Source organism: Pelodiscus sinensis, chromosome 25 (assembly GCF_049634645.1).
Source record: "Pelodiscus sinensis isolate JC-2024 chromosome 25, ASM4963464v1, whole genome shotgun sequence".
NCBI classification, from domain to species: Eukaryota; Metazoa; Chordata; order Testudines; family Trionychidae; genus Pelodiscus; species Pelodiscus sinensis.
In genome coordinates this window covers 2538214-2552222 of record NC_134735.1, presented here as the reverse complement: position 1 = coordinate 2552222, position 14009 = coordinate 2538214, and the positions used below count along the sequence as shown (strand labels likewise).

The 14009-nt window shown below is 59.3% G+C and overlaps 1 protein-coding gene across 1 annotated transcript; it reads right to left on the bottom strand.

Annotated features, from left to right (window-relative positions):
* Positions 1-792: 792 nt before the first annotated feature.
* HPCAL4 (hippocalcin like 4) lies at positions 793-13799 on the bottom strand. Its single transcript, XM_075908740.1, has 4 exons — positions 13643-13799; positions 5113-5282; positions 4048-4263; positions 793-2850 (listed from the first exon to the last, which is right to left on the bottom strand). The coding sequence occupies exons 2-4, from the start codon at positions 5272-5274 to the stop codon at positions 2653-2655; spliced, it is 576 nt and encodes a 191-aa protein (XP_075764855.1). The 5' UTR covers positions 5275-5282; positions 13643-13799; the 3' UTR covers positions 793-2652.
* Between the last annotated feature and the right edge of the window lie 210 nt (positions 13800-14009).

Here is a 14009-nt window from a genome sequence, read left to right as displayed (position 1 = left end):
AGTCCCAGCGACATTAGACTACAGCTGCAAAATAATGAGGCATCCTGGGGCCCCTTCCATGCCTCCGGCAAAGTGGTTGTGACCTAGGGGAGCTGGTGCCCAATCAATGTGGGTCTAAGGGGCCCAGGGCTCCTCAGTTTTGCTGAATGGGGAGGAGGAGTTATCCGTGGCACACAAAGCCAACACCCACCCCCCCAAACTGCATGTCACCTGAGGGAAGACACTGTCCTTTACCTCAGCTGCCACTGCCTGTACTCACAGCATGGGGGTGAGCCTGGCTGCTTTTCCCAAAGTTGCCTATCACACACATGCACCCCCCCCCCCCCCCCCAAAGGAGCCTTGGACCCAAGCTTCCATGGCAGGGGCAGACGCCGATCACTGTTTCTGCCTCTCTCCCATGGCACTAGGCAAGTGTTTTGGGGCCTGTCTAGATTTCTGGCTGTCCATATCCTCCTCCCTCCCCTGGTGGGCGTTAAGGAGATGCTCCTCAGGCCTATAGCTGGCTGCAGCTCCTGGCACCGGACAAACCCAGCAAGGATTCTAGGTGGGCACAGGAGCCCTTCCCACAAATCCATCATAAGTCTCCTGCCCAGGGACAGAGTGAGACTGGGCAGGGGGTGGACCAGCAGCTGCAGGAATGGGCACCAGGCTGGAGCCGGTGCCAGAATTTTGTGGCAAGAAGCAATAAAGGCCCAGGGGAAGTTAAGCCGCCGTTAATCACAGCAGCAGGCCAACGGAAGCACGAGAGGCTACGCTGCCCTGGCGGCACCAATAACGACTCTGTGGAAACCCTCGTGGGATACGTTTTATTTTTCCATTTAAAAAAATATATAAACAACTCCACGGGGTCCTAACAGTGATCACAACAATCAAACCACGACGAGCAGACGAGATCCACATCTGGGAACAGACAACTGGGCAGGGGCTGGGCCAGGGCCGTGGCGACAGGCCGGGGAGGGGAGATGCAGCTGAAAATGTCCCTTATCGGTCACTGAGCCCTCAAGCCCGCTCTGTAGCACAGCCGGTGCTGCCTGTCAGACCTGTCACCACCCAGTCCCAGCTGTTCTGCTACTGCCCAGCTCACTCCTCCTCTTCCCCCCCCCCCCCCCAAATCCCTTGACATCTCCAAGAGAAGATCCCAAACCCACAGGTCTTCCTCAATCTGCTGCTTTGGCCCCCCCACTTTGTCCCCCCATTTCAGACTGGCCCCTTCCAACATCACCCTTAACCCTCCTTCCTCGCTTGACCATCTCCCACTGAGCTGCCCTCTGCAGACAGTCCCCACTGCCACCTGTGGCAAGGGCCCCACAGAGGCCCAGAACTGCGTGGCAGGCCGCCCCTCCGCCCTGCGGCACTTGGCGCAACCCCCAGGACTCCACCCAAAAGCCAGCTAGTCTCTGCCATCGTCATGCAACCAGCTCAGCCAGCCCCAAACTCCGGGCGGGGTTAAGCCAGAAAATGCCCATCCCCAGCATTGCCTCCAAGGGGCAGAATCTCCCTATTCCACCCATAGCAGAGGTCCAACGCCTGTACTCGATTGCCGCCACAAGTCCCCCCCCTCCCGCTGAAGGAAATTGCTTCCACAAACCGTGTGCACTCATGTTTGAGTCAGACCCAGCTCTGCCCTCCCCCCACCCCAGGCAGACGAGAACCGTTCGAACCCCGATCGGCTCTAACCTGCCAGGGCGACAGGAAACTGCAACTGCGAGGCTCGGTGAACACCAGGGCTGCCTCTGACTGGAGCACATGGCACCCAGGCCATGCCGGCATTCGAGGGTGGCCGCCCTCTGGCTGGCCAGGGAGCAGCCGAAACCCACATTCCTTCCACGCGGAAAGGCGCAGGGCACCACTCAAACCTGCAGCAGCTTGCTCCGCAGTGCTGCTCGCTAGCCAGGCAGAAGGCGGGCGGCTGGGGGCTGACAGGCAGGCCTGGCTGTGGAGAAGGCAGAGTCAGGGGTTTCTAAAGATCTCACAATCCCCCCCTCCCTCTCCCGCAGGGCGCCCTGCAACCAACGCCGCCTGCTCACGGCAGCGGAATGGGCTGCTGCAGAGGTGGGGGCTATGGGGGAGTCACCTTGTAGGCAGGTTCCCTTCGGGGCTCCAAGGAGGATGTTCTCAGGGGGCGGGAGGGAAGAGAGGGTCTAGTCGGGCAGCGTGGGGCATCCCCAGGAATGACATTGGGTGGGGGAGGGGGTCTGGTGGCATTTGCTGCTTTCAAAACAGCCCGACAGGACAGCCCAGGGGGCTAAGAGAGGGGGATGCTGTGGGGGAGCCAGAAGGCTTGATGATGGTTATGGGGTGAACACTGCCTTGGACAATCCACTTCAGATCGAGGGGGCATTTGGGTACCAAGGAGGCTTAAGCTGGTTGGGGGGTGGGGAAGAGAAGGTGGATGAGTCAGAGAGGGACCCCATATGGCTCGATAGGGCCAAACGCCCTCCAGGGATTGCTGTGGGGTGGAGGTTTGGACATGCCATGTGGCTCAGGCCGTCCCATCGGGAGGGGGGCCTTCAAAAGGGGAGGGCTGCAAGCAGAGCAAACTCGGGCCCAGGAGCGGCGTGTACAGCGCTGGGGGGGTGCAAGGGTGGGGGGAGGGGCACCCGCCCACGGAGGCGGGCTGCCTCGGGCAGTCCAGCTGGCGCCTGGGGGGAGCTATTTCTGCATGTCGCACTGCAGGAGGAGGACAATTGAGGGGTCGCTCTTGGCAGCCTCCTTGAACTCCTCCAGGGTGATCTGGTCGTCCTTGTCCTTGTCCATCTTGGTGAAGATCTTGTCAACCCGCTGCTGGGGTGTTAGCCCGTCCTGGTTCATCCGCATCATGATGACCGTGCCCACCATCTTGTAAATGGCCTGAGGCAGGAAGGGCAGAGGAAGAGGGGTGAGGTTCAAGGGGCAGGACTGAGGGGGATGCACAGCATGGACCAGTTGTAGCTAGCGGGGCCTCAGGCCACAGGGGCGGGGCCTCAGGGGCGGGGCCTGGAGTGCACCATGAGGGTGCTGCAGTAGTGGCAGTCCTGGGTCCTTATGATTTGCTGAGCCCCAGGGCAACTGCCCCACCCCGCAGGCCTAGCTGTAGCCCCAGCGGCCTTTAGCCCAGCTCACACCGGTACCATGCACAGCCAGAACCGGCCTTGTCCTCAGTTGCTAGCCCAGGTCTCTGCAGCCCAGAGCTTGGCGAGCTCCGCTGGTAGAGCATGAGGCTGGGCAGGCCCTGCCAGCCCAGGGCCCTGCTCCCCTACTCACCTGGCCCCAGGCAAGCTGCTGCAGCCCCGCCTGCTGTTCCTGGAGCTAGTGGGGTCTAGCTGGGGGTGGGGGCGGGCTGCACTCACCGGAGCGCAGCGTAGAGACATGGGCAGCTGCATGGGACCACACCCCTAATGGTTTGTGGCTGACTAGCTGGGGCTGAGCTGTGCACTAAGCAGTGGAGGCCTGTCTACACATGGCGGTGGAGGCCAGGGCAGGCTGCCCAAGGGCATATTGGGGGCAGATGGGATTGTATGGGGGGCACTGGCACCACCCCTCATTAGGCCCTAGTTATGCTGCTATTTTGCAGTGCACAAGCACTAAGCAATACCTGTGCCCAAGAGTTACACCCTAGGCAGCACTGCAGCCAGCTCTTCTCCCTGCTGCAAGGGCAGTGGAGGGTCTGGCCCACTGGGGCGGTCCCACTTCTGTGCAGAAAGCTGCAGCCATGGACACCTGATGGGCCCCACTTGCCTTCAGGGCCCAGTCTGTCCGAGGGGGGTCAGGATTCTGTAGGACCCGGTTCTTGGGAGGGACAGAGGAAGGGCAGAGCAGTGTGGAAAGGGCCAATGCCGCAGGGAACACGGATTTACCAGCAGCAGCTGAGGGGATGAATTACTGTCCTAAGGCTGGGGGCACTTGAGTTTGGAAAAAACACGAGCTACCATTTTTGGGAGGGGCTTCTATTCTAGTTCTTTGGGCTTGTGCGCCAGCTTCCCATCAGCACCCGGGGCTAGGCATCAAAACCAGCCTGCTGCAGCCCCTCCGGCCCAGCTGCCTTAGAGGCGACACTGCATTCGGTACCTCGATTATTTCTAGCATCTCCAGGCGGGTTATCTTCCCGTCCCCATCGAGGTCGTACATCTCGAAGGCCCAGTTCAGCTTCTGCTCAAAGCTGCCCCTGGAGGTGACGGACAGGGCGCAGATGAACTCCCGGAAGTCAATCGTCCCGTCGCCGTTCTTGTCAAACGTGCGGAAGGCATGCTGGGCAAATTTGGAAGCATCTCCGTACGGGAAAAACTACAGGGAGAGAAGAGGGTAGCAGACAGATCTGCGGAGAGGGTCTGCCAGGCTCGGAGTAAATCCCACATGCTCCCTTGCAGCAACTGTACACAGAATCAGTATCTTTTCTAAATAAACATGGATGCTCAATATAGCTAGAGGTGAGAGGAGTAAAATGTGGACCTATGTATTCTAGCCACAAGTCCGGAGGCCTGGCAGAACCAAGAATTCCAGAGGACGTCTTTACCCCCACCCCTGTAGAAAGAGGCTTGTCTACATTTTAGACAATTTGACACTAAATATGGCCAATGGCTCTCACTACAGGGACAGGGGTGTGGAAGAGACACCAGGACAGTGACACGTTTCAGGAGACACATTCAGGGCCCGTCTCAGCCTGCTGGGAGGGGGCAGCTAAAGGTGGTTTTAGATCTTGCCCTTGGACGTGGGAGGAAGAGTCCAACATGCTACACCAGAGAGCCCCAGAGCCAGTTTGCTGCTAGCGTGGTCGGGGGTTCGAGGCCCCAGGACGAGGCCCCTGCTAGCAGAGAGGTGCCCTACAAGCCAGAGGGTTGTGGTGCCAGCTGCAGCGAGTGGAGACGCCCAACTTCACCCCAGCCATAAGGCGTTTCTGAGAGGTCAGGGAACAGACAGCACCAGCCGTGAAGGGGAAGTTCAAGGTGGCTCTTGATCTCTAGCTGGTCTTTGCCTTCCCCAGGTCAGCGAGTGGTCTCAGCTAATGACCAAAGGCAGCTTTTTAAACAGCTATACTCTCCCCTCCCCCGGCTCCAGCACAGCAGCTTGCTCAGCACCGCTCCCCCCCTCCCCCCCCCCCCCCCGCCCAAACAGACCATCCTCCCACCTCTGTACCTTGATGTAGAGCTGCTGGAATTCATCCAGGTTGAGGATGCCGGTGGGACAGTCCTTCAGGAAGCCCTTGTACCACTGCTTCAGCTCTTGCTCGCTGAACTCTGTGCTCCGCACCAGGTCGTCCAGCATTTCCGGGGCCAGCTTACTGTTGTGTTTCCCCATCGCGGAGTCTGGAAAGAACAGCACAGTTCCTGCAGGCGGAAGAACTGGGAGCGCTCGGGGAAGAGGGCCGAGAGCCAGGAATTCGTGGGCTCTCTTCCCAGCTGTGCCACAAGCCTCTCCACCTCCGTGCCTCAGTTTCCCCTGTGCCTCCTCTGCAAAAAGGAAGGGGGTTCACTGTCACACTGACCAGCCGTGCCAGGGGCAGGGGGGGGGGGTGTATGGGAGGTTCTGCTGGGTATGCTTTGCACAGAGCATTGACATGGTCAAACACCAAGTATCGCTATTAGCCACACTCCAAAGGAGAGAAAGTGCTGCTGGAAGAGCCAGTGGTGGATAATGGGACTCGCTAGCCACCTCTCCTACAGATCAAAGCCTGGCGCATACCTGCCTGCTCCCCCCGCCCCCAGAACGGCAGGGGGCTGTGAGGTTTGGATGCTGCCATACAAATTGTGCCTCGCTGGGCCTGGACCAGACACCTGGAGCAGCGTCTGTGACCAAGGCACCCTGAGCCCTAGAGAGAAGGCCCAGGAGTGCCGCTCACTCATCCAGTCTTCCCCTTGGGAGACCCCTGCCGAGACCCTGCCTGCCAGTCATGCCCCCCCCTCCCCCCGTCACGGGCCCTGGCACTAAGACAGGCTTTAGGCACCACCGAGACAGCTCAACATTCCACGCCTGCGGGAACCGCGAGGCCCCTAAGAACCGTCCCGTTCACAGCGCCTCCTGGATGGATTCCCCAGCCCCCGCCCAAGGTGGGGTTCTGAAGACATCTGGCTGCCGGGGAGTCGTAGCAGCCGCTGGGAAGCCTTTTCCGCTTTCCCCGGCTGAAGAGGGCCAAGCTGGCTACCAAGTGACAAGGACGCCCCTCCCCCCTTCCTCAGGGGGAGCACCCCAATGCTGTGCTCTAGCACCCCCACTCTGGCCGCTGGGGGTGGAGTCGGGAAGGTGCTGCCTGGCCAATCTGCAGAGCAGGGAAGTCTCCAGGGATCCTCCCACAGGGCCAGTTTGTCACGGTGCTGGGGCATGGCTAGGAGGCATGGGGGGGGCTGCTGGGGAAAATCAGAGCATCAAATGCTATGGAGGAAGAGAGCAGTGGGGCAAGTCCCTGGGCAGGGAGAGGCCAGGAGGGAGAGGAGGGGAGCGTTTTTGGAACCGTCTTACCCATGAGGTTCCCCACCGAGGATACATGGTCAGCAGTGTCCATGTGCTACTCCCACGGTTTTCTAAGGGGCGGGGTGGGGGGGGGGGGGGGGAGGGGACTCTATATTGGAGGGCGAGTTTGCAGCCCAGGTGCCTGAAGTCACAGCTCTCTCTGCTTGGAAGTTTAGGAAGAGTTTCTAACTCACAGCTGCAGAGGAAAAGGCATCCCTGGAGCAGTGCCCAAGAGGCAGGGAAGCAAGGCGGCAGAGGAACAGAAGCCCGTGTTTAGCAGGAGAAAAAAATCTGGTGGTATAAGCCAATTTGTGATTTCTGAACAATCCACGGCGGCAGTCCTGAGCGCCCCCCCCCCCCCCCCAAGTCACTTAGCTTGGCCAAACTGACCTGCGCTCGGGCCACATTTAGGAATGCCGGACCGTGCTGGCAACATGCCACTGCTCTAGGGAGCAATTTGAGCCTGACCACTCCCCACCCAGCTCACACCTGTAAGCTCAGCTGCTATTTCCTCTTGCAGCAGGTGTCAATGGACTAGATCCAGAGGGCACGGTTAGGGGAACAAGAGTCAGAGCAAGGAGGGGAGGTGGCAGGATGCCTGACACTGCATTTCTCTGCAAGCTCAGGCAAGTGACAGGTTGGCCTTTGTGCCTCAGTTTCACCATCTATAGAACAGCTGTTATCCCTCCGAGTGGAACATTGTTAGTTTGCACAAGTGCCTGGAAAGAGCTTTTTGTAAGACAGGTGCAATAAGGGCAGTGTGTTAACTGTCTGGTGAATTCCTGAGTGAGGAACCTGTGGAATGAATTCCAGCGATGGATGCCAAGCCCCCGCTAAGAGGAGAGGGACAGACCTCTAGAGGGTTGTCTCAGCACAACAAACCCAGACATAGCTCAACATTAGGGATGGTGCCCAAGACAGGAGTCTAAACCAGAGACTTCTACCCCTGGAGCTAAAGGAGTAAATCCACAAACAAGTAGCAGTAGTAGACTTGCATCACCACCCCCTGCTGGTTGGGGCACAACATTCAGCAAGCACGTTACACTGGGGCTGCAAAGGGTGCTGTTGGGGCAGCTCTGACATTTGCCCGTCTGCATCCAGCAGCCCTTTTCTAAAGGCACTTCCTCAAGCAGCGCCTCTCATCCCCTGACTCTCCCACAACCCTGTCGAGGGGAGCCAAACGCTGGCAAGCCAGGGACTGCGTAGGCAAAGAAAGAATCTGTGTCGCTTTCAGCAATGCTCCCACACAGCCTGGGCCGTTCATTGCTGTTAATTGAATGGCAGATGGCTGGCCAGGAAGACACGGGTGTTCTCTTGTAAGCTCAAAAAAGAAAAAATGATAAAGAAAATTGGATATTTTAGTTCAAAAGGAGACAGACGAGCTTCTGCTAATGGCACGATGTGCTGGTGTCCTTACAGACACCTGCTTTGCACCCCACTCTGCCCTCCATGCCTGCCTCATCCTGGTCTGTTCATGGCTTCCCCAGGACATCCTGTTCTTTGCGCCAGGCTAAGGCTGAGACATCACCATCATCACCAACACCACCCCCCAAATGCTCATCCAGAATGAGCGCTTCTCTTTGGTGCCACCAGCACCAATTACAAGCCCCCAGTTCCAGGGTGGGACTCGAACCTGCAGCCTTCTGTCTAGAGACGTGACAGAGCCACTAAGTACCCCGGCCCAAGCCACAGCCATTTGGCCATGGATTTCAGTGACGATCAGAGGCCGAACCAGGCCGTGGGAATCGCAGGCCGGTTGTTAAGTCTCTTGGCTGGGATGTTAATTTGTGTCCTGGAGACCGTGCAGCCAGGCATGCAGGGAGGGAGCGCGCCCCGTGAGCAGAGCTGGCTGGCAGAGGGACCCTCCCACCCCGCACAAGAGAAGGTGCGTCAGGCGTGTTCTCCTCCAGCGAGTCGCAGCGCTGGGAGTCGAGAGCTGCCTGTTCAACCGGCAGAGGTCAGGGCCGGGGAGAGATTTCACTGGGTCCTGTTTGGGGATGGTGCCAGAGCGGCCCCACTGGGATCGCCCCCTTGTGTTCAGTCCTTGCACTGGGCCAAGTCCACCCCCACCCCAGAATCTCACTCTAGTGCAGCCCAGCCCCACTTTGCAGAGCACGTGCTTCCAGGACACGGCTGCTGACGGAGCACAGGCTCTACCCAGCCCTTGCCTTTAAGGCCCCCCTTGGACCTTAGCCAGTGGCCCAAGCGAGGTGACGTTTGCACTAAACCGGCTGGGCCCAGGCTTGAAGACACGGGGATTCAGCAGCCCCTTCCGGGAAGGGAAGGCAGAACCCCAGCAGCTGCAGGCTTGGCCCTGACACTGGCTGAGCACCCATTCCGGGGAGCTGCTAGCAGCATGGGACAGGCAGGGATCCAGCCCTGGCACCAGAGGATGCAAGTTTACTCAGCTCGGGGGGGGGGGGGGGGGATCTCCCTCAGGGCCGAGCTGCACCTCACAGCTCGTTTACCCCGCCCTGCGGATGGAGGTTTGGTTGCTGGCCTGGCTGGCTCCCACCCTTTCACCGCACAAATGGGCTGCAACAAAATACCCCGGCCTCCGAGTTCTTGCTTTGCCAGGGGCCCTCCAAAGCTTGGCAACTGATGCCCTCACCATCCCAAAATAGTTGCAGCCAGTCCCTCCAGAACCAAGGGCCCCAATTCCTGGTCTCCGACATCCCTGCCCAGCGCAGCCCCGGCTGCAAGGGGTGGAGGCCGAGTGGCCCCCAGCGCTCCCCTCCCCCCAGGCCTGTTTGTGCTCGTGCCGAAGGGGAGGGGGCAGGGACAGACTCCTCATTACCCTGGTACATCTAGGAGCTGGTGCTGAGGAGTTGCCATGGCGACAGCTCCACGGTGGAGAGCCGGTTGCCAACAGTAGCAGCATCCCCGAAGCGACCGGCCAATTCTTCCCTGCACCTTTTGCTTCCGCAGGCCTTTGCGTGGCCGCCAAACCCCACAGGATTAAAACGGATTAGAGATCTCCCCCCTCTGGGGAAGAAAGGGAAAGTCATTGTGGCTAGTGGTTCCCACGTGGGGCAAAGAAAAAAATCAGGGTCCATCTCATCCCACAGCAGGGTGTGTCCCGAGACTTGGTGTAGAGCAGGGATGAGGAACCCTTCCCTGGGCCGGGCCAGCTGACCCACAGAGGAGTCAGTGGGGGAACATGAGTGAGAAGCAACACAGCACGAGACACCCCGAGTGAGAAGCAGAAAGACACTCCCCACATTCCTCTCACCACCTGGGGGGCCCAGGCTGGGAGACTGTTCCAGCCCTCCAGGAGGCTAGTGGGGGGTACTGGAGCACCAGTACAAGCTCCTCAATGCTAGGGGAGCCCCAAACCTGAGGACCAGATCCAGCTCCCAGCTGGTAGGTTCCCCTCCCTGGTGGGGAGTATTTGACTTTGGAGATCTTAGGCTCCCTCCCATCGAGTTGTCTGCACCTTTCGCTCTAGAGCTGCCTGCCCCACACTTCCAGGAAGTGGGTCCCCTGGGCCTGAGGAGGAAGATCAAGTGGGGCAAATTTGGCAGCACTTAATGTCACACCCTGCATGCCCAGCAGGGTCAGAGGAAGCTCCCTGCATCCCACCTACCCCCACCCCCTCATGCCAAGGCTCAGCCAGCAAAGCTCAAAGCTTAGATGCTGGTACTGTGGCTCCGCAACCAGACCCAGTTAACAAGGGGGGGGCTCTGTGAACCAGGAAACCAAACGAGTCTGCAGGCCTGGGATGCTAAGAGGGCTGCACGCGCTCAGCAGGACTGGCCTGGGCCATCTCCCAGCTTGGCCCCGCAGTGAGAGATGCCACCTTGCACGTGCAGTCTTGTGAAACGATGTCCCAATTCCTTGTACTAGTAGAGTCCGAGTGGTTTCTGGTGGGGACTGAGAAGTCAGTTAAATATCACACCCCACGTATTAGATGGGGTTTCATATCCCTAGTCAGGATGAGTGTAAGTGCTTAAACGGGATCCCACAGGCCAGGGGGCCTCCAGACCCACTGGGCTGGAACAGCCCCCAGGTGTGGGGTAGGGGAGCTGCTCCAGCTACCCAGTAATGGTGATGCTTTCTGGTTAAGCATGGACACCCCTAGCCCTGAATTCGGGTCAGCCCCTTTCTTCCCACTTACAATACTCCCCACAATGCTAATCAGAGCTGAGACCACACCACACGGCTGGGATCCAGGCCTCCGCTGTCCTTGAGACTGCGCTGCTGGGACGTGCTAGTTCCATCTCCTCACCACATGCCCCAATTCTCCCATCTGTACAATGGGCAGATGCCAGTCTGCCTCCGTTTTCCTCCTCAAGCCTGGCACAGAATCACAGTGTTCCAACCCAGAAGCGGCTGCATTCCAGCTGGTAACGCTGTTTAAAACTCTGCAGTGCTGTGGGCTGAGCCTCTCCACTCATGCAGCCCAAGGATTTGCTAGACGCAAGAAGCCAAGCACCAGAGTTATTCTCTGGGACTCACATGGTGCAGGGAAATTCTCCCTTCTGCTGTTTTCCTGACTTGCTGCAAAGATTTATTATTCTGACCCTCACAGCATGGCCTGGCTACAGCTGTTCTGCTCCCCCAGTGTCCTCTGACCCCCACAATCAGAGGGGGTTTCCTGGGGTCCCTCTGCCTTCCAGTTTGCAGGACTGCATCCTCTACAGAGCACCACAAGTCCGACTGATTCTAGACACAGGCAGCTCTCCAACTGCTCCAGAATTAATCCTTTGTGCTCCTAGAGTAGGCAGGGTTTTCCTGGTGCACCAGCCACGGCTACAACCAAAGGCAGAAAAACAGCCGGGCACCAGGTAGGGTCCCACCAGCGTGCAGGGACAGGAAGGATGGCCTTCCCAGCAGATGCACACAGGGCCCCATGGCAGCCGGAGTGACCACGCTTTGCATAAGAGAACAGCGAGAGCTGTGAGGGATGCCGTGGGGAACGGTTGTTATTTGCATGGTTGGGGCAGAGCCAATGCCCTAGGAGCAGCAAAAAAGGGCCCTGAACCTGTAAGGGGAACGTGTGGGCTGGGGCAGAGGGGAACGCCAGTCACAAGCCAATGCCCGTGTAGATCACACCTAGACAGTTACATGCACACAGGGAAGGGTGGGTGTGATGTACTGTCCGTGGGGTGAGTGGCCCTTAGACCACTACCGAGAGAACAGTGCGTTTGCTCTACAGCCTTAGCACCTAAGATGAGTCACTAAGTCTCAAGACTAAGCATCAGAGGTCCCAGGTTCAGTTCCACCTGCGCCACACTGCTCAGTTTGTGCACTCATCCATTGTGTGTGCGCAGAGAGGAGTGTGGGGACACAGAACACTTACACACGGAGGGATGCTGAAAGCCTCAGATATAGGACGCCATTTGATGCCATCGAGTTCATGCTCCCTGAATAATTTTAGGAGCCAGGGGATAAAAGGCATCCCTGACTGGGATAATCCCATATCGTCCCAGGAATGGGAGGGAATCTCGATCCCTGGAACAAGGAATGAAGTGGAGACCTTCCCGGTGGCCTGAGCTGGATGAAAAGAGCTGCCGAATTATTTACCAGATCCCCACCCAAGCTGCCACGCAAACAGTTAAAGAACCATAGCAACAGATCGGTGCAAAACCCAGAACCGCAAGACATCGCTTGCGTGCCGTGTGTGTTCCATTGTGTGTACACACAGTGTACTGTCCACACAAGCACCGCGCATGCCTAGTGTGTGTCTATACCCGCATGCAACACAGCGATGCACGCACAGGCTGACATTCGGAAAGGGCTTCTTCATTCCGTGGGCTGGAGCGTGCTGTATTGTTAGTTTTCCGTCATGCGGTGGCACTTTGTGAAGGTTCTCCGAGAAGGAGAACCGCCTCCCCCTCCCCCCTGCCTGCCTCCAGAGTTGTGATTGGTAGAAAGATGACCAAACCTTAATGAAAACATGTCACCCCACGAGCAGCGCCTAGACAGCAGGGCACAGTAGCTATTGCAAGCTGGAGGGAGGGTGGGGGAGTAGGGGAAAAACCCGACAAAAACAAAACCCATGGCAGGCACAAACATCCCCTCTATTTTTCCCCCCATCCATGTGCAGAATCATTTGTTATGTGCACTGAGGCACGTGCAGATGTGCCCCACCAGGACAAACACATGCTGCCAGCAGTGGGCGCTCTGTTAATCAGCTGGGCAGCATTTCAGTCTCTCTGGAGTGGCCGGCAGGCCAAGCGCTCAGCTTACAGGGAACGGTGGCAGGCAGCCTGGTGGGGTGAACCCCTGGGGAACTGACTTGTTCTTGGGACCGAACAGGGGGCTCTGGACTGCAAATCCCTTAGTCCTCCGGAGGGACCGGCCTCCTGCACTGCAACACCGCCACTCACGAGGGCCAGTCCCAAACCCTCTTACCCAAACTGCCGCACAGGAGACTCACCAAGACCCCTCCCACACACAGCCACCCCCAGCAGTGACAAGATGGCTGCTTTGAGGCTAGGGGAGAGCACCGAAAGCTCTGGTACGCATAGGGACTAGATAGACAGTAGCAAGTGTTTGCACCCACTAATGTACATGCAGGAACAGGTCTCTACAGCCTCCTTCACCCCCCCCCCCCAACAATGAAGCATCAATTCAAGCCACCCTCATCCCCCACATGCACTCTGCTGGGCGCCGCAGCACCACCCGGTCCTGCTCCCGGCCACACAGGCCTGGAGGCAAACAAAGGGAGGGGGGGGTCTCTGCACACACCTCCCCAAAGACCTTTGGGGGGGTTGACTGAGGTTGGGTTTGGAGGGCTCCCCCAGGCTTCCTGCCAGACCCCCCCCAAAGAGCCAGGCCAACCCCCACCTCCTGCCCCTCTGCCACTTCCCAGGAGCAGCAGGGCTCCCCATCCCTGCTAGCCCCACACGGATTTAATAAGATGAGGCACGAACCCTCCACCCCCACCCACGCCGTGTGAAACTTTGCAGGAGGCGCAGCACAAGTCCTGGGCCAACGCCAGCCCAGGGCAACCTGCACCGGCCGCCGGAGCTGGCAGCAGCAGGGCACGTGAACCAGAGCCCCAGTCTCTCTGCTCCCCCTCGGGAGAAGCTGCGTAACCGCCCCCCCACACACCGCCCTTTGCAATTGATGCTCCTTCTCCAGCACCTGCCCGGGACCAGCCGCAGCTGAGCAAGGGCGGCCGGAGCTACCCCCCGGAGAGCGCCAGCTGGCGGCTCGGACCCACTGCCCCCCACTCTGCAGGGAGCCCCGCTTGGCCCCCGGCCCCCCTTACCTGGGAGGCTGCAGGGGGAGCTGCCGGGTCTCTGTGGCCCAGCGAGGTCGCGCGAAGCCGCTTGCTGCCCATGCACCGGCGAGAGCCCCGCGCTCGCCACCTGATGTGCCCGGGCGCCGCGTCGCCCCCGCTCTTGTACCACTAGGTGCCCCGCCCCCTCCGCGGGGAGGCGCCCGATTGGCTCCGCCGGCCGGCCGATTGGCAGAGGGAGGTGTCACTCAGCGGGGCGGGCTACAGGTGGGGCCCCGGAGCGAGATCGCGGGCTGGCCCGCGGGCCGCGCTGCATCCGGCCCGCGGGGCCAGTCCTGGCTTTGCTGGGGGCGCTGCTGAGAGCGATCCACGCCCCGGGCTTAGCAAGGGGGGGCTG